The sequence below is a fragment of the Loxodonta africana genome, chromosome 12, assembly GCF_030014295.1.
Source record: "Loxodonta africana isolate mLoxAfr1 chromosome 12, mLoxAfr1.hap2, whole genome shotgun sequence".
Classification (NCBI taxonomy): domain Eukaryota; kingdom Metazoa; phylum Chordata; class Mammalia; order Proboscidea; family Elephantidae; genus Loxodonta; species Loxodonta africana.
Genome location: NC_087353.1, coordinates 78490429 through 78513609, shown reverse-complemented (window position 1 = coordinate 78513609; position 23181 = coordinate 78490429). Strand labels below are relative to the sequence as shown.

Sequence of the window (23181 nt, the reverse complement as noted above, 5' to 3'; positions counted from 1 at the left end):
TTAATTGGGGAAAAGAGTCTCTTTTAACAAATGGTGCTGATGTAACAGGATATCCACCTGCAAAAAAATGAAACAAGCCCCATACCTCACACCATGCACAAAAACTAACTCAAAATGCATCAGACTTAAGTATAAAATCTAAAACGATAATAATTGTGGAAGAAAAAAATAGGGACAACACTAGGAGCCCTAATACATGGCATAAACAGAAAACAAAACATAACAATGCACAAACACCGGAAAAGAAACTAGATAACTGGGAGCTCCTAAAAATCAAACACTTATGCTCATCAAAAAGCTATACCATGCCTTGACAGGGAACACAACAGAGAACTCCTGAGGGAGCAGGAGAGTAGTGGGATGCAGACCCCAAATTCTCATAAAAAGACCAAACTTAATGGTCTGACTGAGACTAGACGGACCCCGGAGGTCGTGGTCCCCAGGCCTTCTGTTAGCCCAAGGCAGGAACCATTCCCAAAGCCAACTCTTCAGGCAGGGACTGGGCTGGACTATGGGAAAGAAAATGATACTGGTGAAGAGTGAGCTTCTTGGATCAAGTAGACACATGAGACTATGTGGGCATCTCCCGTCTAGAGGTGAGATGAGAGGACAGATGGGGTCTGAAGCTGGCTGAATGGACACGAAGAGAGTGGAGGGAAGGAATGTGCTGTCTCATTAGGGGGAGAGCAATTAGGAGTATATAGCAGAGTGTATATAAATTTTTGTATGAGAGACTGACTTGATTTGTAAACTTTCACTTAAAGCACAGTAAAAACTTAAAAAAAAAAAAAGACTCCATCAAAAAAGTACAAAGACAACAGACTAGGAAAAAACTTTTGGCTACAACAAACCCAATCAGCATCTAATCTCTCAAATCTACAATACATTGCAAAACCTCAATGACAAAAAGACAACCTAATTAGAAAATGGGCAAAGGATATGAACAGGCACTTCACCAAAGAAGACATTCAGATGGTTAACAGATACGTGAGGAAATGCTTACGATCATTACCCATTAGAGAAATGCAAATCAAAACTACAATGAGATACCATCTCAATCCAACAAGGTTAGCACTAATCAAAAAAACACAAAATAATAAATGTTGGAGAGGTTGTGGAGAGACTCGAACACTTATACACTCCTGGTGAGAGTGTAAAATGGTACAACCACTTTGGAAATCAATTTGGCGCTTCCTTAAAATGCTAGAAGTACTATACAATCCAGCAATCCCACTCATTGGAATATATCCGAGAGAAATAAGAGCCATCACACAAATAGATATATGCACACCCATGTTCATTGCAGCACTGTTCACAATAGCAAAAAGATGGAAACGACCAAGATACATCAACGGATGAATGGATAAACAAATTATGGTATACTCACACAATGAAATACTACACAATAATAAAGAATAACAATGAATCTGTGAAACATTTCATAACAGATGAATCTGGAAGGCATTACGCTGAGTGAAATTAGTTACAAAAGGACAAATATTATATAAGACCACTATTATGAGAACTCAAGAAAAGGTTTAAACACAGAAGAAAACATTCTTTGATGGTTACGAGGGTGGGGAGAGAAGGAGAAGGGTATTCACTAACTAGATTAAAAAAAAAAAAAAAACCCGTTGTCATAGAGTAGATACCGACTCACAGGAACCCTATAGGACAGAGCAGAACTGCCCCATAGAGTTTCCAAGGAGCACCTGGTAGATTCAAACTGCTAACCTTTTGGTTAGCAGCTGTAGCACTTAACCACTACATCACCAGGGTTTCCCACTAACTAGATAGCAGACAAGAATCATCTTAGGTAAAGGGAAGGACAACACACAATACAGGGGAAGTCAACATAACTGGACTAAAACAAAAGCTAAGAAGTTTCCTGAATACAACCAAGCATTTCGAGGGACAGAGTAACAGGGCCGGAGTCTGGGGACCATGGTTTCACGGGAGATAACAACGTTTATTAAGAAAATGTTCTGCATCCCACTTTGGTGAGTGGCATCCTGAGTCTTAAAAACTAGGAGGTGGCCACCTAAGATGCATCAACTGATCCCAACCCACCTGGAGCAAAAGAGAATGAAGAACACCTAAGACACAAGGAAAATATGAGCTCCAGAGACAGAAAGGGCCACATAAACCAGAGACAGTCTTCATCAACCTAAGTCCAGAAGAACAAGATGGTGCCTGGCTACCACCACTGACTACTCTGACAGGGAACAGAACAGACAATTCCTGATGGAGCAGGAGAAAAGTGGGATGCAGAACTCAAATATAGTAAAAGACCAGTCTTAATGGTCTGACTGGCACTGGAGGCACCCCAGAGGACATGGCCCCTGGACTCTCTGTTAGCCCAAAACTAAAACCATTTCTGAAACCAACTCTTCAGGCAAAGACTAAACCGGACTATAAAACATTAAACGATACTTGTCAAGAGTGTGCATCTTGGCTCAAGTAGATGCATGAGACTAAACGTGTAGCTCCTGTTCAGAGGCGAGATGAGGAGGCAGAAAGGGACAGGAGCTGGCTGAATGGACACGGGAAATACGGGGTGAAAAAGAGTGTGCTGTCACATTATAGGGTCACATAACAATATGTGTATAAATTTTTGTATGAAAAACTAACATGAACTGTTAACTTTCACTTAAAGCACAATATAAAAAGGAACTCTCACTTCATAATTGTTAATCATGACAACTGTCCCTTGTCATAAACGGGATGCCAGAAAAACAAATACAATGAATACAAAATAATGCTGTTAGCTCACTGCAGCACTAGTCACGATAGCCAAAGGGTAGACACAGCCCAAGTGTTCATGAGCAGAAGAATGGATGATGAAATGTGGTATATAGCCATAGAACGGAAGGCTATTCAGTCATAAAGAAAAAATGAAGTCCCAATAGTGCAAGGACATGAAGATCCTCAAAAACATTACACTGAGTTAAATAAGTCAGACACAAAAGTACAAATATTGTATGGCCACCTTATACGAAATATCTAGAATAGGCAAATGCATACAGACCAAAGTTTATTAGTGGTTACCAGGGGTGAAGGAGCCCTGGTGGCACAGTGATTAAGTGCTTGGCTGCTAACCTAAGGTCGATAGTTCATGCCCACCAACCATTTGTGGGAGAAAAGACCTGGCGATCTGCTTCTGTAAAGATTATGGCCTTGAATTTCCTCCATGAACAACTTCCTCCTTTGCCATGAGACCAGAGGAACTGAGTGGTGCCCAGTGACCATTACTGAACATCTTGATCAAAGATTCCATACAAGAAGCATGATCAGAAGGGGGAACATGCAGGACAAAATTTCAAATTCTCAAGGACTCCAGGCTTTCTGGAGCCATAAGGGCTGGATGAGCCTCTGACACTATTGCCCTGAGACAATCTTTAAACCCTAAACCAAAAATACGCCCAGAGTCTCTTAAAATCAAACAATAATTTAGCTTAACTAGTAAAAACTGTCTGCCTTGAACATTACGCTCTTTTAATTAAGAAGATCAGAGTGACAATAGCAACCCAAAAGATTAGATAGGAACTTCAGCAGGCGGTGAGTTTACGTTAACGGGAGGAACAACTCAGAAAAGGAGGCTGAGGATGGGTGCACGACTCGAAGAATGTAATCAGTGCTACCAAACTGTACATGTAGAAAGGTTGAATGGGTGTATGTTTAGCTGTATATATTCTCAACAACAAAAGAAATTAAAAAAAAAAAGATTACAGTCTTGGAAACCCTATGGGGCAGTTCTACTTTGTCCTATAGGGTCGCTACAAGTCGGACTCGACAGCAACGGGCTTGGACACGGGTTTGGATGGGACCAAGAGGTCCGGGGAGGGAAAAACAGGGAGTCATTACTTAAAAGGTACTAAGTTTCTGCTTAGGAAGACAGAAAATATTTGAAAATAGATAGTGGTGATAGTCGAACAACATGGAGAATGTAATTAATGTCACTGAATTGCACGCTTAAAAGTGGTTAAAACAGAAGAGGTATTGTTATGCATATTTAACCAGAATTTTTTTAAAAAGGGGGAGGGGAACAGAGCTGTTCAATTCTATATACTGTTGCCATCCAGGAGAGCCCAGGAGTTAGAAATGTTACAGACACACCAGCACCAAACTGAGCCTCTCTTTGGCAGACTCAGCAGGGCCAGAAGAGAACGTAAAAGGGCACAGTACTCTCACCACGGGCTCAAAGTCACCTGAGGCAACAAGGCCACCAGCGAAAATCATCTTATTTATTACAGGCACACATTCCACCCTTTGGGCTTGTTCAGGCTTAAACCATTGGCATCATCCCTGATCTCTCTCTTCCTCTCACTCCACACCCACGCCCACTGCCACCTCCATCTAGTGCTTGGATTAGGGTAACAGCCTCCTACCTGCTCTCCCTGCTTCCACCCTTGCCACTTTTGTTCAACCCCACAGCGGGTGATCCTTCTGTAAGCCAAGCCAGAGCATGGGATCTTGTCAGTCCGCTAAAACCTTCAAAGGCTTCACAACACCCTCAGAATAACAGCTGATGTCTCTATCCTCTCGTGTGAGGCCCTGCACCTCATCTATGGTTTGATCGGATCTGATCTGCTCTGACTTTTCCCTTTCCCCACTCCACCTCTGGGCCTCCGTAGCTGCTCTACCCCCAGGTAACCTCGAGACTCCTTCGTTTCCCTGCTGTAGGTTGCTACTCAAACGGCTTCTCCTCAGTAAGACCTTCTCTGCCCACCCTATTCAAAATTGCAACCCCCCAACTCCAGTCCCTGCTGTGGTTCTCTCCAGAGCAGCATCACCCTGCGGCAGTGCACAGCTGTGTTTTATCTGTCCCCATCCCCAGCCCGCTAAGCTGTAAGAGACACGAAGGCAGGGATTTTGGTCTGTTTCGTCCCTTGCTGTACCCCCCAGGGCCCTCGTGGTGCAGTGTTAAAACACTCAACTGCTAATTGAAAGGTCTGTGGGTTCAAAACCACTAGTCGCTCCACAGGAGAAAGACAGTAGTCTGCTTCCATACAGATTTACAGCCTTGGAAACCCTATGGGGAAGTTCTACTCTGTCCTATAGGGTCACTATGAGTCAGCATTGACTCAACAGCAATGGGTTTGGTTTCTGGTTTCTTGACTAACCCCAGGGCCTAGCACAGTGCCTGGCATACAATACATATTTGCTGTCTGAATAAATAAATCACAGGAATGCTATTTAATAGGGAGCTACAAAAAGATTTTGAGTAGAAGAAGGACTGGTGAGGGTGGAAACGGCAGACTAGACGGAAAGAGTCCAGCTGGGCTACTGTACTGGTTAAGGAGACTGAGGCCTAGATGAAAATCAGAAGCCTCAAACTGACAAGAGATTTTAAGTACCCATAGTGCCCAGCCAGAGGCTGGAAAGAGAGTCCAAGGCCTTACCCTGTCTGCACTGGGGGCCAAGAACTACAGAACATGACAAGCATCTACCTTCTCTGCAACCTCTGTGGACAGCTCAGAGATTGGGCATTTCCAGGTGAGCAAGGGAACAGATAATACGCACTAAGAGGGTGCAACCCAAGAGCTTCCCAAGACACAATCATTCTCTAGGAAACACAATTCTGCCTGCTGGCCGAGGCCCAGTCACTGAGGAGATACCCAAAAGACAGAGGTGTGACATCTGCTGAGATCTGTGGGTGCTCACGTGTCTTTCTAACCATCACCAGTTAAACGAGTAATTTATTTAATAAGAATCTGCATAAAGCTGGTTCCTATGAGGCAGAGGTTAAAGATGCCCCAGGTTTTCAACTTCTTCAAGCTGCTGAACCACTCCATCATCTCCAACATGAACCACTGCCCCCCCGTATCACTGTGATGCAGTGATGTTTTCTATCCTCACTAAAAATAAAAACACTGGTTACAAGCCCCTAAAATGACTTCCCATCTCACTAATAAATCTTGACATGGAATTTGAGAAGTACTGATCCAACAAGCTTCCCTGCATTCCCTCTTGCCTACACCCAATTCTCTCAGCAACAGCCAGAGGTGTCCTTGTAAAAAAGTAAATCTCCTCATTCCCCTGCTCAAAACCCTTTGACTGTTGTATAGAATAAAATCCAACCTCCTTTCCACGGCCTCAAGGGCCCTGCATAATCTTGGCCCTGCCTTCCTCTCACCAAGCACTGGGCAAGACCAAGTCCCAGCACACCTCAGGACCTTTGCTCACCACCTACACTATTTCCCCCAAGGCTTTGCAAGGCTGGCTCCCCCATCCCAGGAGGAGAGTGGTTCCCTGACCACCCTATCTTAAAGAGTCTCCTAGCCCCAGTCACTACATCTTCCTGTTTTATTTCCTTCATGGTTCTTGTTACAATATGCCACTACCTGGTGGCATACTGGTTAAGAGCTACAGCTGCTAACCAGAAGGTCGGCAGTTCGAATCCACCAGGCGCTCCTTGGAAACCATATGGGGCAGTTCCACTCTGTCCTACAGGGTTGCTATGAGTCAAAATCGACTCGATGGCCATGGGTTTGGTTTGGTCTGTTGGCTTATGTGTTGCCTGTCTTATGCACGAGAATGTAAGTTCCACGAGGGCCTCGCAGTGCTTCGGTTTCCTCAAATATAACTTCACTGAGTTATTGCTGGGTTTTTTGTTTGTTGTTGTTGCTTCCTCCCTTCCCCCAATTCACTGCTATTCTCCTAGTACTTAGAACAGTGCCTGGCATAGAGTAGACATTCAATATAGTACAAAGAATAACCGAGTGAATTGAACGCGTGAAAGCAAGCAGCCACAGACTGTCAACCCAGTGAGCCTAACTAGGCCCCATCCAGAAATGGCAGCCTCATGGTTTGGGCATCATGGGCACTTGAGTACAGACAGGTGAACTGAACTGCAGTAGAGCTGAGTCACACAGGTTCAAATCCCACCTCTGATGCTTACTAGCAGTAGGAGGGAGGTAGGATTTCCAGCCACCACAAGCCAAGCTCTCACAGAAGCAGTAAATCTGTGACCACCTCGGGTTCAGTGGGGTGTCCTGTGGCCACAAGGGCACTCTCTGGCAGTGGCTCCATGGGCTTGGGCAAAGGAAACTAGAATAGCCTCTGACCCCAACAGGGAGCTACTCAGCAAATGCAAAAGGGACCAGGACAACCAGGTGAAGCTAAGGAGGGCCCTAGAGCAGAGGAGGTACTTGAAGGCTATGGCGGGGTACATCCACACTGCACCCAGGAATCTAACCTGTCAGTCAATCAGAAAAGCAGAGGAAACTCCAAATAATCACTAGCTGATGGATGAAGGGAGTAGGGGTGGTGGTGACAAAATATAATGGAGTTAACCCTTTGGTGACCCAGTTACTTTCTGCTTTGAATTTTTTGTTAATACCCTGCGTTTTCATTGATGGAAACATGCTGTATCATTGAGTGTATCTGAATTTTTGGTCAGTAGTATGGATTTTTTTTTTTTCTTGCCCCGTCCCACAAGCCTGCCCTAAGTGTTTAGTGGTACATATAAAGTACACTAGTTATACCCCAGAGTCCCCACTGGGGCCTACTGGTACATATGTGTAACAAATAAAATTTTTCAAAGTTTCTCTTTTTTCTACCCAAAACTTAGACACCTCATTCAATACCCTGTAAAAACAGTAATGTGCAGCACACACCCATTTCTTCAATTTCAAGCAGTCATAAAGGTCCCTGCCTTGTGACAGCACACACTATCAATAATACAGCAGGTTCCCAATAAACCCCAGAAGCTGCTAATGTTGATGGTCACTATATGTAGCATTGGGCACATAAGGGTTAAGAGGAAAGGGCCCCAGGGCCAGTAGACACAATGCCTGGCTTCTTACCAGCTTCTAACTGGCTGTGTATCCTTTGACAAGGTATCTCCCCTCTCTGAGTTACCTAGGTTTCCACCTCTGTAAAAGATGAGTTGGCCTGGCCTAGGTAGAAGGAGTAATTAACCCAGCGTTTATCAGGTGCCAGGCCCTTCTCTAAGGACTTTACATATATTCTCATTTAATCTTCTCAACAAACCTGTGAGTCAAGACTTAACATTCACATTTAAGAAGGAATATTGAAGTTCAGAGACTAATTTCCCCAAGGTCACGGTTGCAGAGAGCAGCACAGCCAGAATAGGAAACTAGCTGATGTCAAAGCTTCTTATTCTTAACCACTATGCTAGACATTACTCCAACAATAGGAAGTATAGCGTTGTGGGTAAGAGCCTGGACTCTCAACCTGGATCTACGTAAGTTCAAATCCCACCTCTGCTCGTTGCCAGCCGGTGTCATTCTGTGAACGGTCCAGTTTGGCTTTCCCTCGCTATTTTCAGACCGAAGATGGGGATAATAAAAGTGCCTTCCTCCAGAGGGCTGCAGTGAGGAATATGTAAGGTAATAAATGTAACCTCTGGAAAGGTTTGTTATTATTTGGCAACATGTTTTCTCCCAATGTCAGAGGGTCTGATACTTAGCCACAAATCAAGTCCTGCATACAGAAGGTTTACCTGTCTTACCCTATTTAGTCCTCACAACCCTAGGAGGTAGAAATTTCTATGATGCCCATTTCACGGACAAGGAAACCGTGGAGGTTGCTAAGATCTCTTCTTCCTGCCCCCAAACCCAATTCTAAAACTAACAGGCCACAACGACCTTGTTTATTTACTGGTTTACTTGTGCTTCCTGTCACCTACTTTGATCAAATGGTCAGGGTCGTATCTGCAGCATAGTTGGCTCTCAATAAATAACCCAAAAACCCAGTGCCGTCGAGAAGCCTGAATAAATGGATGAAGAATTCCGGGCCTGGTTCGGCAGCGGTTAATCTGTTTCAGGTGCGAGGAAGGGGCCCGGGAAGGCTCGGGGTACCCTCTCACGCATCCATCAGGGCCGGCCGCCCGGTCCCGAGACACACTGTCCAATGGGTGTCGCCTCCCTCATGGGTAGGCAGGTCCCCTTCTCACGCCCCCCAAGTAGCCATTGCTTCTAGCCGACAAGCCGGCCGGACACCGGCTCCCTGCGGACGGGGGCTCCTGGAGGAAACCGGCCCGACCCGGGCGGAGTAAGGCAACTGGTCCCTGAGTCACCGCCGACAGTCTCGGCATTGGTCTCCCCTACTCCCGGGCCGCGCCGAGGGGTCGGAGCCCGCGGCTGGCCTTGGTTTCTGGGGCAGGCTGTCGGTCCTTGTCGCCCGGGTCGCGAGAGGACCCCGACCCTGGGCATGGCATGGCACTGCCCGGGCCTCCTCGGCCTACTCCGGAGCTCAGGCCAGGCCTACCTCGAGAGTGCACCCGGTTCAAGCCCAGGTCCGGGTGCAGCAAACTCAGGACTCACCTCTCCGCGGGGGCCGCACGCGGACGGCGGCAACGGCCCAGGTACCCGCGGGCTGCAGAGGCGGTGGCTACCCGGCTCTCTATCAGGCAGCAGCCATGTTGCTGATGGAGAAACTCCGGCGGACACGTGGGGGGAGCTGGGCGGACTCCGCGCTTCCTCTTACCCACAATGCCCCGCCCCGATGCGCGCAGACCCGCCCCTCCGCCGCTCCATTCATACGGAAGGTGGCGCTGACGCGTGCGCAAAACGAAGCCGTGTGCTAAAGGAACAAAAGACTCAGCTGGCAGCGGTGGGATTCGAACCCACGCCCCCGAAGAGACTGGAGCCTTAATCCAGCGCCTTAGACCGCTCGGCCACGCTACCTAGATAGTGTATGTCCTCTCCAGAATACTACTTATTATGTTCGAATGTGTTTTGTGTTCTCGAAATCGTTACATATTTTTATATTTTCATTTAATATGCGTTGTATCTGACCCCAATATAATTATTTACAACATGCTACGTCTTTTTAAAAAAAATATTTGCTCTGGTATTTAGACCTGTACTTGTTCCAAATAGGTTTTAGGGCGGAAAAGAGTTTAAGGGTCTACATGCTCAGCTAACTCGGACGGGGAACCTAGGCGTAACCCGCACGACGCTAGTTACGTGTCTCGGAAGAAAAGGTACTCCTGGCAGTAACCCGAACTGGAGGCTCTAATGGGCAAACCAGGGGACGTGGTCTGGGCGGTTGTTCCTGAAAAATTTTGTATTTTAATTTTTAATTACACAAATAGTACGTGAATTATCGCAAAATATTAAACCTTTGTACATAAGGTTTAAATGCCCTTTGACTTTTGACCCCCATCCTAATCCCGTCTGCTGAAGTAATTATTATTATTAAATATATATCCTTCCATTTCGTTTTCTGTTAATTTATATGGCTATATATATATCCATTCATATGGAAATTTACATATACATATCTATAAAATTTCATACACAATAAAAACAAAACTATTTTGTATATACATAAACACATAAATAAGTATATATATCCATAGAAAATAGCTTTGCTTTTATTGTGCATGAAATTTTACATAAATAGTATCATATTATTCGAATTGATCTGCAATTGGCTTTTTTTAAAACCAGACTATATATTTTTAAATATCTATCTATTGTTGGTGCATATAGATATTTCAGAATACAAAAAGAGTAAAAGAAAAAATAATCAACCATATTTCCATACAACCACCTGGAAGTAGTTACTGTTAATATTGTGGTATTTTTTCTTTCCAAATCTTTTTCTACATATATGCTTTTGGTTAAATGTTACAGGTAATGATACGAATATGTTGTCTCTTAAAAATTCATGCAAAAATATATTAGACCATTACCAACAAAAATAAAGCCCCCTTTGACCTCCACTTCATCCCAAACTTCCTCCCCTGCCCCCAGCTCTATCTCTTATCATGAATTTCATCGTATCCTTTCAGTCCATCTTAATCTTATACTTTTATGAGTATATAAAATTATATATACATGGAAACCCTGGTGGTGGAGTGGTTAAGAGGTATGGCTGCTAACCAAAAAGTTGGTGGTTTGAATCCACCAGATGTGCCTTGGAAACCCTATGGGGCAGTTCTATACATCACTATGAGTTGGAATTGACTCAATGGCAATGGGTTTTTATATATACAAAAGCTCCATGGACAATATACAGTGTGGTTTTCCATGGACAGTATATAGTATGATTTTCTGTATGTTTTCATTTTCATAAATGGCACCACATTGTACCAGTATCATTCTGCAACTTGCTTTTCTTACTCCAACATTATGTTTTTGAGGTCTATTATTATCCATATAGATTTAATTCATTCCAAGCTATGAATATGGACATTTAAATTGTTCCTGAATTTTCACATCACATACAATACCACAGTAAAGTTTCTTGCACATGGCTTCTTGTGCATGTGGGTGGGTTTCTTCCACAGTATATACTACCAGAAATGGAATTGCAGGATCATATGCATATTTTCCATTGTGTTAGATATTATCAAATTATATGACCTTCAATGATTTTTTCTCCATTTCTTTCCAGATTTTCTACCTTATCCTGAGTCATTTTTTGGTAAGTTTCCAGGAAAACAAAGCGTTCCACTTGATTTTTCACATTTATTGGTGTACAAAATCTGAAATTTCTCTCATATCTGAGTTTTGCCCCCTTTACTATTCCCTACTCTATACATTCCCTCTACCATTGGTGGCTCTTCCTTCCCCCATTAATTAGTTCAGCTTGCTCCTTCTCCAGCCTTGGTGGCAGACACATGTAGTGATAGGAAGAATGGGCTAAGGACAGCACAGTTGTGGCAATGATATTAGAGGTTTTGAGTTCGGCCTCTCTTCTCTGCCCCAGCCTGGATTCAGTCTGAGATCTATGAGACTTCAAAGCCCTGTACACTTTCCAGAACCTGCTCCTAGGTCTGTAGAAATCAGAATCCATCCTTGATGGTGAAAGTCACGATATACGCCTTCTACCACTCCCACCCCCCATTGCAATGCTGATATATGAATCTTGCCATTGACAGACAAAAAAAAACAACATTGCCATGGATTCTAACTCAAAGTGACCCTATAGGACAGAGTAGAACCATTTAGGGTTTCCAAGGCTGTAACCTTTACAGAAGCAGATCACCAATCAACAGGTCTTTTCTGCTTTGGAACAGGGCTAGGTGGGTTTGAATCGCCCACCTTTCTGTTAGCAGCCAAGCGCTTAACCACGGCACTGCCATTGGCAGGGGACCACATTTAAGAGCACAGGCTCTAGAGTCAGACTGCCTGGGTGTGAGTCCTGGCTCTTCCCCTTATTTGATGCATGATTTGGGGCAAGTTCATTTCTTCATTCATCCCATATTCGTTGAATTCCTACTATATTTGAGGTGTGTTCTGGGCTCTAGGTATACAACAGAAAACAAATAAAGCCCCTGTCTCATGAAGATTGCATTCTAGTGGAGAAACTGACAGCACACCAGTAAACTAAAAAAAGATAAATCAAATTATGATAAGTGCTATGAAGGAAAAAAGTATTATGATGGTGGAGTGATTGGGGTGGGAACTGTTTTTGAAGGGGTAGTCGTGGAAGGTCTCTCTGAAGAGGTGGCAGTCAACAGAGTCCTGAATTTTGAGAAGGTGCCAGCCTTGGGAAGAGCGTAGCATTCCAGACAAAGGAAACAGTGAGCACAAATTCTTTAACCTTTCCAAGAGGCATGTAAATGAACTAAATGTAAATGGATTAAATATTCCAAACAAAAGGCAAAACTGGCAGAATGGATAACAACAAAACAAACAAGATCCCACTATATGCTGTCTATAAGAGACACACATTTCAGATTCAAAGGCACAAATAGCTTAAAAGGACAGAAAAAGATGTATCAATCAAACCATAACCAAAAAAGCTTTAGTGGCTATACTAGAAAATGTCAGGCAAAATCAGATTTTAACACAAAATTGTTACCAGAAACAAAGAAGGACCTTTTGTAATGGCCACCCAGAGTCACCTCAAAAGAAAGGCCTTGCAATCTGCTTCTGAAAAATTAACCACTGAAATCGAGCACAATTCTACCTGATACACATGGGGTAACTGTCAGTTGGAATTGATTCGACAGCAATTAGTTAAATTAGTAAGAAGGCAGGAGACCCCAAACAGCCACGACCACCTGTCTCAACACAATAAGTCAAGTCAATGTTTAGCCCAGTACTCACCGGGTAAATTAGGCAGCAATTCCAAGCAGGCCAAGGCTGGCGATGCCTTGGACACATCCCTAGAAAGTCATATAAATCACACTTTTGTAAATAGAATTCCAGTTCTGTGTTGACTATGTTAGACTTCTCAGGGCCATGATCCTGTTGGCCGCGACCACCACCACCATTTGTCACCAAGTTAATTCTGACTCATGGTAACCCCATGAGTGTCAGAGTATAGCTGTGCTCCATAGGGTTTTAAATGTTTGATTTTTTTTTTTTGGAAGAAGATTGCCACAAACACTCCTAACATTTGGGTATTTGATATCTCTCCTCTTCCAGTCTTCCTTAGCCTGGTTTTTATTTCTGTATTTACCTTTAACATAAGTAATGGCATGCAAACATTTCATTGTGCTGGGACAGCTTGTTGCTTTTGAAGGAATTAATAGAAAAAAAAAGTACAGAAGCAACCATCGATGGAGGACACAGCCAAGGCATTGTGACTGGTACAAAGCTAAATGAGAAATAGTCCTTGAGGTCAATAGAAGCATTGATCTAGTCATGGTATTTTAGGACTGGATCCTCTCAGTGCAAGACTATTGCTGGAATCTGCCCAATTACCACTTTTCTAGGAATTGCCCGACCAGCCCAGAGAGTGGATGTCAGCTGAGCGTGCTTGCCCCCACAGCCATAGCAAGAGGGTTGTGTGGTGGTTATTAGGACTCAGGTTGGACCAATCACATTTTCTTCTGAGAATCTGAACTGAGACATTGTGAGTTGTTGATTTATTAACTTGAAGGTGTTAAGTGTTGGAGTTAGCCTCTGAGACTGGTTGTAACTAGGAAGAAGGGGAGGTTTGGGGTGGCCATATTTTGTGGTGGAAGTTAAGAGTTCAGCTGCTAATCAAAAGGATGGCAGTTCGAATCTACCAGCTGTTCCCTGGAAACCCTGTGGGGCAGTTCTACTCTGTCCGATGTGGTCATTATGAGTCAAGTTGACTAGATGGCAACAGGTTTGGTTTTGGGGATTTTTTAAATATTCTGTGACATAGGTTGGAGAAGTAGAGAAAAAGTCAGTGCATTAAAAAAGAGAAAATGATAAAGTGAGAAGAGCAAAGAGTCAGAGAAATCCTGATGGTTTTCTGGTTCCAGCTCAAGATTCTTCCCAAAGTCCAGTGGGATTCCCACCCTTGGAGGCATCCCTATTCATCCCTGTTCCCCTTTCCTGAGAAAGCTAGTGCTACCTGGTATCTGTCAATTGTAATAAAAGGATCCTCCTTGCATGGGGCCAAAACTTTAGCAGCTGGTAAGAGCTCAAGTGAAGGCAGAGATATTTCTGCCAGAATATTCTGGAGGAATTTAGGTCTGTTCCTAATACATACCGAGCAGGGAGCTTGCAGAGATGTAGGCTGATCCTGGAAGGCAAAGTCCAAGCCCTCTTTTGGGAGTTTCTTGCAGTTCAGTAGACTCCTTGCACAGTTGTCTTGTGAAAACTCAGATGTGAAATTAATAAGCAGGAGAAGCTGAAGGTTGTATCAGAACCCGGGACACACTGTCTGACCCAGTGTATGCAGGTGAGGGGAAGAACTGAAACCAAACCCCTTGCTGCTGAGTCGATTCTGACTCACAGCGACCCTATAGGACAGAGTAGAACTGCTCCATAGGGTTTCCAAGGAGCAGGTGGTAGATTCAAACTGCAGACCTTCTGCTTAGCAGCCTGAGCTCTTAACCAACTTCCTTGCCCCTGTAAGAGGAAAATTATTCCAAACATGGTTTGAAACCAAATTTTTCTACGCGAAAATGCTTAAGCAATTTTCTTATCAATTTAGTGGTATTGAGACATGTGCTAAGAATGTCATTTTCTACCCAATCCAGTTCACTATCATCTATCAGTCAAGAGCATATTGACTTTTAACCAAGTACCCTTTTCTTCTGTATCTTGTCTAGCAATGCCTATCTAGTCATTCTCTTTTCCCTAGAAAGTGTCTCTACAGGTAGGGTACATGGGAGATTTCCTTTTTTTGAGAATTTGCATGTCTGAAAATGTCTGGTCTACTCTAATAGTTGATTGTTTGGCTGGGTGTAGGAGTCTAGGTTAAAAGGCATTTTCCAGAATTTAGAAAGCACTGTCTTCCAACTTCCAACGTTACTGTTGAGAAGTCTGATGCTATTCTGATTCTTGACCCTTTGTATGAAACCAGCCCTTTCACTCTGGAAACTTCTAGATCTTCTCCTAGTCCTCAATGTTCTGAAATTCATGAAGCTGAATCTTGATGTAGGTCTAATTTTACCATTGTCCTAGGTACTTGATAGGCTCTTTTGTTCTGAAAACACGTATTCTTCAGGTCTTAGAAATGTTCTTGAATTTTTTTAAAGATTCCCTCCCTCTACTTTTTATTTGTTCTTGAACTCCTAAGTTAGGCTCCTAGAATTTTCTATATTTCTCGTCTTTTCTGTTTTTTTTGTTGTTCTACTTCCTGGAAGACTTCTTCAACCTTATCTCCCAATCTTTCTATTAAGTTATTCATTCCTATAAGGATATATTCAATTTACAAGAGCTCTTTTGTTGTGTGAAATTTTAGAATTGTGTTTTATTCTCTTTTCATGGATACAGTATTTTATTAAGGACATTAATTATACTTAAAAAAAATTTTTTTTTTTTCCTGCATATTCTGTTCCCTCCAAGATGCTTTCTTCTTCTATTGGCTTCTTTTGGTCTGTCTTTCATAGTAAATGCTTTCCTGACAGTGATCCTTGGCTGCCTGCTTAAGTTTAAGAATTGAGCTCTAATAAGTTGCTTGGGAAGTTCTGTGGGTATGAGTGGGCTTGTTGGCTGTGGCCTTTCCTGTGGGGTGCTTCATCCAGCTTGTTTCATTAGGAAAAAGTACTCTTAAATCTTTTGAGCTGATCAAATTCTCCAATTATCTGCCTTTTTCGGGGGGGGGGGGAGGTCAATGTCAGGCTGCCAGTGCCTGGGATCACAGGGCAAAAAGAGTGCTGGAGGAGCCTCTCCATCCAACATGTAAACTTCCACTTAATCCTTTCAGTATGATAATCTTATTCACTGCTGTGCCTGGTGTCCCAGGCCTCTGAAGGGTAATGAAGAGGCAGCTGACTGGCTACACTTGATAGACACACATCTAGTAGTCTGGTGCTTTAACAATCTATCACTGAATCTCTGTTTTCAGCCCCATTTCATTCCCCCATTGTGGAGGTTCCCAGTGCCACCAATTCCTCAGCCTTTTGGGGGTTCTTCAGCAATGAAAATTGGGTTGCTTCTCAGGTTTCCCTATTGTTGACTTAGGATCCAGCTTTCTTGGGTCTGCCAATTCAGTTAAATACATATGCTTTCCAGCATCCAAAATTTTGGTGTGGTTGACTTTTCTTTTTCTTCATCTTTATGGGTTTGTACCATTAAAAAAAAAAAACTTTTCTTGTAGGATTGTAGGAGTGGACCTAAATGTGTGTAATCTACTATGTATAGTTATGATGTTTGCATTTCCAAAATTAAAAAAAAAAAAAAAAAATTTTTTTTTTTTTAACTTGAAACTAACATTTTCTCAAGCTTTGGATCACAAAACACTTTAACATGTATTATCTCCTCTGAAGCTGATGACAGCCCTGTAAGGGTAGAAAATATTCTATCTGTTTTATAGATGAGAAAATTAAGATATGACAGGTTTCCATGTTTTCTCTAAAGCAAACTGACAGCATATGGGACAAATCTGGAAGAATTTTTTATTAGAATTTATTACAAATGTTAAAAATAAGGAACTTTGCATAAAAAAATCCAGTTTTCAGCAGCTCTTGGAAAAAATGGAAAACAAGGCAACATCGGGCCCACATTCCCCATGGCGACAAGCTTGTAGAGCTGAATTGCAAATACCCCTTTCAGATTCCATGTGAATCTTCGGGTTCACCTCAGCCTCCACCCAGCTACTTTACTCGTTTGTTACCACAGGCATTTGAATTTGAGACAAGAAGGAAAGAAACCACTTTATTTGGAAAGAGGAAATGGAATTGAATACATATGCAAAAATAAATCTGTAATGCAAACAGTTTCTCTGGGGTTCCACCAGCCTCCCCCATGTCCAGGTAGACCAGTTACCTCAGAGGCAAGACCAACAAACAGGCACAAGTCTTTGCAGGGAGCGTGCATACTGTGTCTCCTTTCTCCCACGTAAGCTGCATAGAATTGTGTAAACATTCACTGATTTGTAAAACATATCTGATACTGCAGACAAATGTGCTGGGATGAAAGGAAATGAAGACACAAAAATTGCTGTTTTCAAGGGCAGTCTTGGCTTGATTCGTCAAGGTTGCATTTAGCGATAAATTTCCACAGTGCATCAGGTGAAGGGAAAATAAGGATATTCAGAAGCACTGAGGTTTGGGTTCCTTTTTTTCTTTCTTTTATCTGAACAGCCTGCTTTTTTTCTTTTGTCTGTAGCAACACTGAAAGGGGCCATGAAACTCCAGTTGAAACTTAAATTCTATTTCCAGGATTCTCTAAATAACAGCAGCTCTTAAACCTTCATTCCATCTTAGCTACTAACTAGCCGTGTCACTGTGAAAGTCAATCTAGTCTTCAGAATCTCAGTTGCCCCATCTGTGAATGAAGGTACTCCTGGACTATATCCCCATCTCTGCTAATCTCCTGGACCTTCACCTGCTCTTGCACTTGAAAATAGTCTTGGATGTCTTTCCAGTTGGGCTGAATGTCTTGGGGTATTTTTTGGCATACCCAGCTTTGTGGAAAAAGATGGCCTAACCAGCTTTCAAAAAAAATTTTCAAAAACCAAACCTATGCCATCAAGTTGACTCCAACTCATAGAGATATTATAGGACAGAGCAGAACTATCCTCACAATGTTTCCAAAGAGTGGCTGGTGGATTCGAACCGCCGACCTTCTGGTTAACAGCCAAGCTCTTAACCACTGGGCCACCATGGCTCCCTACCTTTGAAGGCCTGAAATTAGGTTCTGAAGGTGGAGTAAATTCTGCTGGCTCAGAAGGATCTCAACATCTTTTAAGCTCGTTTTTTTCACTCTCAATGATTCTTAGAGAAGCCTTTGCTTAGTTATACATCCAGGACATTCCAGCCTCCTGGAGGAGAAGGGGACCGCCTACTAACATTAAAGGCCATGTGGGTGGGTGGAGTGGGAATTGTAGAAGTGATGGTTCAAGCTAATCCCCAAAATGAATCACTAACTGGTTGGAGGAACTACAGCCTTAAAGACAGTGCAGTGATCAGGGCTCTCTGTTCACACGTCGGATGACTCTGTGCCAAGGTGCTGTGCTTTTGAGCCCTGGAGGCCAGAAAGATGAGATAGCTTCTGCCCTCAGAGCTTAATATGGTAGCTCAGGGGTTGGCAACCACAGACCAGGTAGCCCGCCTGTTTTTATAAATAAAGTTTTATTGGAACTCAGCCAACCTCATTTGTTTACAAATTGTCAATGGCTGCTTTTGCACTACAAAGGGCAGAGTTGTCGACAGAGACCTTATGGCCAGCAAAGTCTGAAATATTTACTATCTGGCCCTTTACAAAAAAAGTTTGCTGACCTCCTCTGGGTTAGAGAAAAGAGTTGATATATAATTAAGAAATTAGGCAGATGACTAGGGCACACCAACAATTCATGTAATAAAATCTCAGAGAGAGAGGAGGCTTAGTAAATCAACAATAAAAACGCATGAATCACTATGAGGCTAGATTACTTTGAAGAGACAAATCACAATAAAGTTGCTTTTTATGTACATTTAACATATGCAATTTAACTATATAAACTGGTTTAAAAAACACACACACAAAAACAAAACATTTGACACAAGCCAACCACTTGATCTGGTGCAGGTGAAGACAGGGTGATCAGTTCTAACTTCCAGAGGAAAACTGCCTGTGATGAGTCCATATACAAACCAGGAATACTGTTATTGATGGGTATATACGATTTTTCAAGAGTAAACTTGACTCTGCTTGATTATTTCCTTAGGGGCACGCTCTGGACTTTGGAAACAAATGCTCGCACGGGTTCCTAACTCCATAGCACTTAACGCTAAAGGGTTGAAGGACCTATTTTAGTGCATAGATAAGAATGATCTGTATGTTACACTCTGCTTTTTTATGTTTTGATTTTTACATAAAGAGCGGCTTCTTTAGCTCTTGGGGTTGATCAATGCAGTCTGTTTTCTTTGCTGTTTGAAACACTGAATTGAAAGCACGCTAACATTAGATCTGAACTCCTTTTAAAGGGAAGGCTCACTGAGTTAAGGATAACTACAGCCTGGCCCTGGGGAAACTACTAGAATTAATGAGTGTTTACAGTTCTTGCCCTCTCATTCTCAGACATCATAGATAAACCTCAAGGGGCTGCTGCTGAAAGCATCTGGCTGCAGAGGACAACAAAATCAGCATAGCTTCAAGCAGAAAAGGTCAAGGATGAGGGCTGGGGACAGATACTACAGAACATCAGATGCTACGACAACACTGAAGAGTACTGTACAAAGGACGCTTCAGTCACATTGTGCATGCAGCCCCTGAGATGCACAGAAGGCGTCTGCTGGGAGGAAAGACTCCAACATTCCAAGCCACTGTCCTTCCACGTGTAAGCTGAGGTGCACCCACTTCCACACTAGCTGATGTAGGGGTTAGAGGTAGTAAATGCGTGCATACCAAAATCAAACCTCTTTAGTAAAGCCCACTGCAGAAAGCATGCTTTAAAAAAAAGTTATCTGGCTGTATCCCAGAATATCTGTAGCATTGTAGGAAGGAAATTAAAAGGTTAGTAAGCGGTCAGTGTAAGGGCCCCTCCCCCATGGCAGAGGGTACCTGGGTATTATACAATCTAATATCCATGGGAAGATGCCATGCGGTTTCCAAAAGTTAACGTGCAGCGCTCTATTCCTCGTTTTGACTCAGGAAACACAGGGCTTTGTGGGCCTGAGATTTCAGTCCAGCCTGAATAGGCTGGTGAGCAAAGCCCTAATATTTTCCATCCAAGGCAGAAACGCACTTTTTTATGTCTCATGACCAAAAAAAAAAAAAAACCAACAAACTCAAAATCATATGTTGGTTCATTAGGCTTCATTTTCATTCCCCACTTCCCCAAAATGCTGCCCTAAAGGGCAGCAGTAGTCTTTGCCAGTAGCAAAGACATTTTCGAGAGTCAAAATATGAAATACAAAAGTAGATTTACAACATATACTAAAAATATCTCCCCTTCCCCAAACTAAATGTCTTTTTATTGTTGTTGTTTTGTTTTTCTCCCTTCTAGCCCTTTTGCTTGGGACAGCCGGCAGTGATTTTGCTGGTGAGTCATTCCTCCATCTGGGCCCAGGCTTCCTCTGCCTTCTGGTAGTACTGGTTGGCCAGGCGGCCCTTCATGGCTTCCATGGCTGCTTCGGCTGCCTCAGTGTACAAGTTGCCTGAAAAACAGCAAAGTAGGAGGTGAAGAGGTGAACCCATCTGTTGTTTTTGCCAGCCCAGTTGTCCTCCCCCATCCTGGGAACAGTAGCTGAGTTTTCACTGTGTGCCCAAACTACCCACCCCTCTGCCTCCATGTGATCTATGTGATCTGGGAGTAAAGGGCCTACACAGCAGGGCATGTGATTTGAGCTGGGCCAATCTGAGCACTAAGCCCTCCCTCCATTCCTCACTAAGCCACAGGTACCAATCCAGAATTAGGCATGACCAATCAGTGTCAGCTGTCTCAGTGGCCACAGTGATTGGTTTAGGGCTCAGCATGTGATTCAATATGAGCCAATGAGGATCAGGCTGAGGACTTCCGCAGGACTAATTGTTGATGGGAGCCCAGGTGGAATAGTGGTTAAGCGCTAGGGCTGCTAACCAAAGGGTCCCAATCCACCAGTCTTTCCTTGGAAACCCTACGGGGCAGTTCTACTCTCTCCTATAGGGTCTCTGAGTTGGAATCTACCCGACAGCAATGGGTTTGGTTTGGGTTGGTTAACTTTTGATTATGATGAAGATGGTGTGGTCGTGGTGGTGGTGATGATCTGACTGGAAATGATAATAAGAATTACTTCATAACGAATACTACCAATTTATCTAATTCATATCCAGTAAAACAGGCACCTTCCGTATCCCCATTTTGAACAAACTGAAGGTCTGTCAGGGGCCACCACACAGGGCAGAGTGTGAAGCCAACCCAGAGGACCCAACCCAAGTTAAGAGATAAACAGCCAGTCCCGATCCTATGGCTTGAGCCCCTGGACCTAGCCATGCCTGAGGCCAGTATTACCCTGGAAAGCTCCGCTTTGCATGGGTCGGTTTATTTCAGTCACTTAAATTCAAGAGTCTTAATTTACCCATGGCTATTTCTTTTTTTTTCCAGATAAATGGTGTCTTTTTTTTTTTTTTTTGTACTTTATAGGAAGGTTTACAGAGCTAACTAGTTTCTCTTTAAACAGTACACATACTGTTTTAGGACACTGGTTAACAACCCCACGACATGTCAACCCTCTCCGTTCTCGACCATGGGTATTTCTTGAGTTAGGAGCCAGTGTGGTTCGGGATGAGGGGACAGACAGAAGCATGCTGGGAACCTAGAGAGGACAATGAGCAAAACTCTTCCTGACTTGATGTGCACCTAAATTCTTCCTTGGGGATGGACTTTTTCCATTTCCCAGTTTGTCCCTAATCAATGGCCTCATAGCCTACTATGAAATTCCTCTGTTTTGATGGCCACCCCGTGTGTCATCCCATGTGTCCTCTGTTTCAATGGATACCCCATGTGTCCAGGAAACACACAGGCCACCCCATGTGTTTCCTTGACTTATTAACTAACATCCATCTTAGGACTTATATACATCCCTCCTTTCTGGAAGACAGGGACTGGGCCTTACACTGAGCCTAAGATAATGAGACCAAAGTATTGTAGAAAACACACTGGAATAAGAGGTGGAGGGCCTGGTTTCCAGCTCCACCACCTCCTACTTGTGTGGCTCAGAGATGTCACACAGCCAGTAAAAAGCAGAGCCAGGATTTGAATCCATGTCTTTGGGATTTCCAATGTGGATGCCTTGTCTACAGAGCAGCCCACTGCCACCTGCCAAGCCTGTTGCCTACTCTGACTGCATCAGGCACTGCTGAAAGGCTCGCAACTTTTGTACTGAGTACTGAATAACTCTGGTGGCATAGTGTTTAAGTACTGTGGCTGCTAACCAAAGACTTGGCAGTTCAAATCTGCCAGGCACTCCTTGGAAACTCTATGGGGCAGTTCTACTCTGTTCTTATAGGGTCACTATGAGTTGGAATCGACTCAACGGCACAGGGTGGTTTTTTTTTTTTTTTTTGGTTTACTGAAATAAGATAAAAAAGAAAGAAAACCCCCCCACAAAACTGTGAATTACTAGTCTAATTTTTAAAAATTAATAAATAAGAGATAATACATGCTCAGATACTGTTTTCTAATCACTTAGTACAGTGTTTCCTGAACTTCATTCATTCATCATTTTTCCTTCACAATTTTTGCTATATCTTCATGGATGGGTTCACAAACCATTATCTAAAACCCTTGGGGCCAAATGTGTTTGAAATTCAAAACTTTTTGGATTTTAGAAAGGTGATTCAGCAATATGCCATAAATGGGCAATACCCCTGTGGGTTCCCGTGCAGGGGTTTGACTCCATGATCAAACATTCATTGTTTTGCAGTGAAACACAGCAACATTTTCCCTAAGTAGAAGAAACAAAGAGTATAAACAGTCTCCCCTCAGTTCAAGACAGGTTTTGCCATCAAACGAATTTGTTTAAAACTTAAAAAAAAACACTTTTCGGTTTTCAGAGTTTTTTGAATTCAGAAATTTCAAATAAGGGATTATGGATTTACATTATCATTTGGTTCTTTTTTTAATGTACAACCTTAAAAAAAACTTTTTAAACTTAACTTCATTCTAGGTCTGAGAAATCAAAGAGTTTAGTATGTGTATTATGTAACAGAAAAAAAAAATTCTCTATCAACTGATGAATTGATAAGTAATGGGATATTATTTGGAGTCTTAAGAGTTTGCGAATGGCCACCTAAGATAGAACTCTTGGTCTCTACTCATCCAAGGCAAAAGAAAAAAGGAAACCAAAGCCTCAAAGAAGAAATTAGTCTACAAGACAAATAGCCTACATGAACCACGGCCTCATCTACCCCGAGGCCAGAACAATTA

General features: G+C 43.0%; 2 protein-coding genes and 1 non-coding gene across 7 annotated transcripts in view; all 3 read right to left on the bottom strand.

Annotated features, from left to right (window-relative positions):
- The window catches only part of POLR3E (RNA polymerase III subunit E), a 46477-nt gene extending 36874 nt beyond the window's left edge, over positions 1-9603 (bottom strand). For 2 of the 4 annotated variants that reach the window (XM_064295686.1, XM_064295689.1), the window contains exon 1: positions 9291-9602. The gene's annotated coding sequence lies outside the window, so the exon portion shown is untranslated. Of the gene's footprint in view, positions 1-8226; positions 9270-9290 lie in introns of those variants that run through there. The other 2 variants (XM_064295688.1, XM_064295687.1) reach the window with 2 other exon arrangements.
- Positions 9572-9653, bottom strand: TRNAL-AAG (transfer RNA leucine (anticodon AAG)). The gene has a single exon. It is a non-coding gene; the product is annotated as a tRNA-Leu (tRNA).
- Positions 9654-16979: 7326 nt separating this feature from the next.
- Positions 16980-23181, bottom strand: part of EEF2K (eukaryotic elongation factor 2 kinase) — a 71847-nt gene continuing 65645 nt past the window's right edge. For both annotated transcript variants that reach the window (XM_064295682.1, XM_064295683.1), the window contains exon 18: positions 16980-20431. In XM_064295682.1, the coding sequence (XP_064151752.1) occupies positions 20322-20431 (110 nt within the window). In that variant the 3' untranslated portion in view covers positions 16980-20321. The remainder of the gene's footprint in view (positions 20432-23181) is intronic.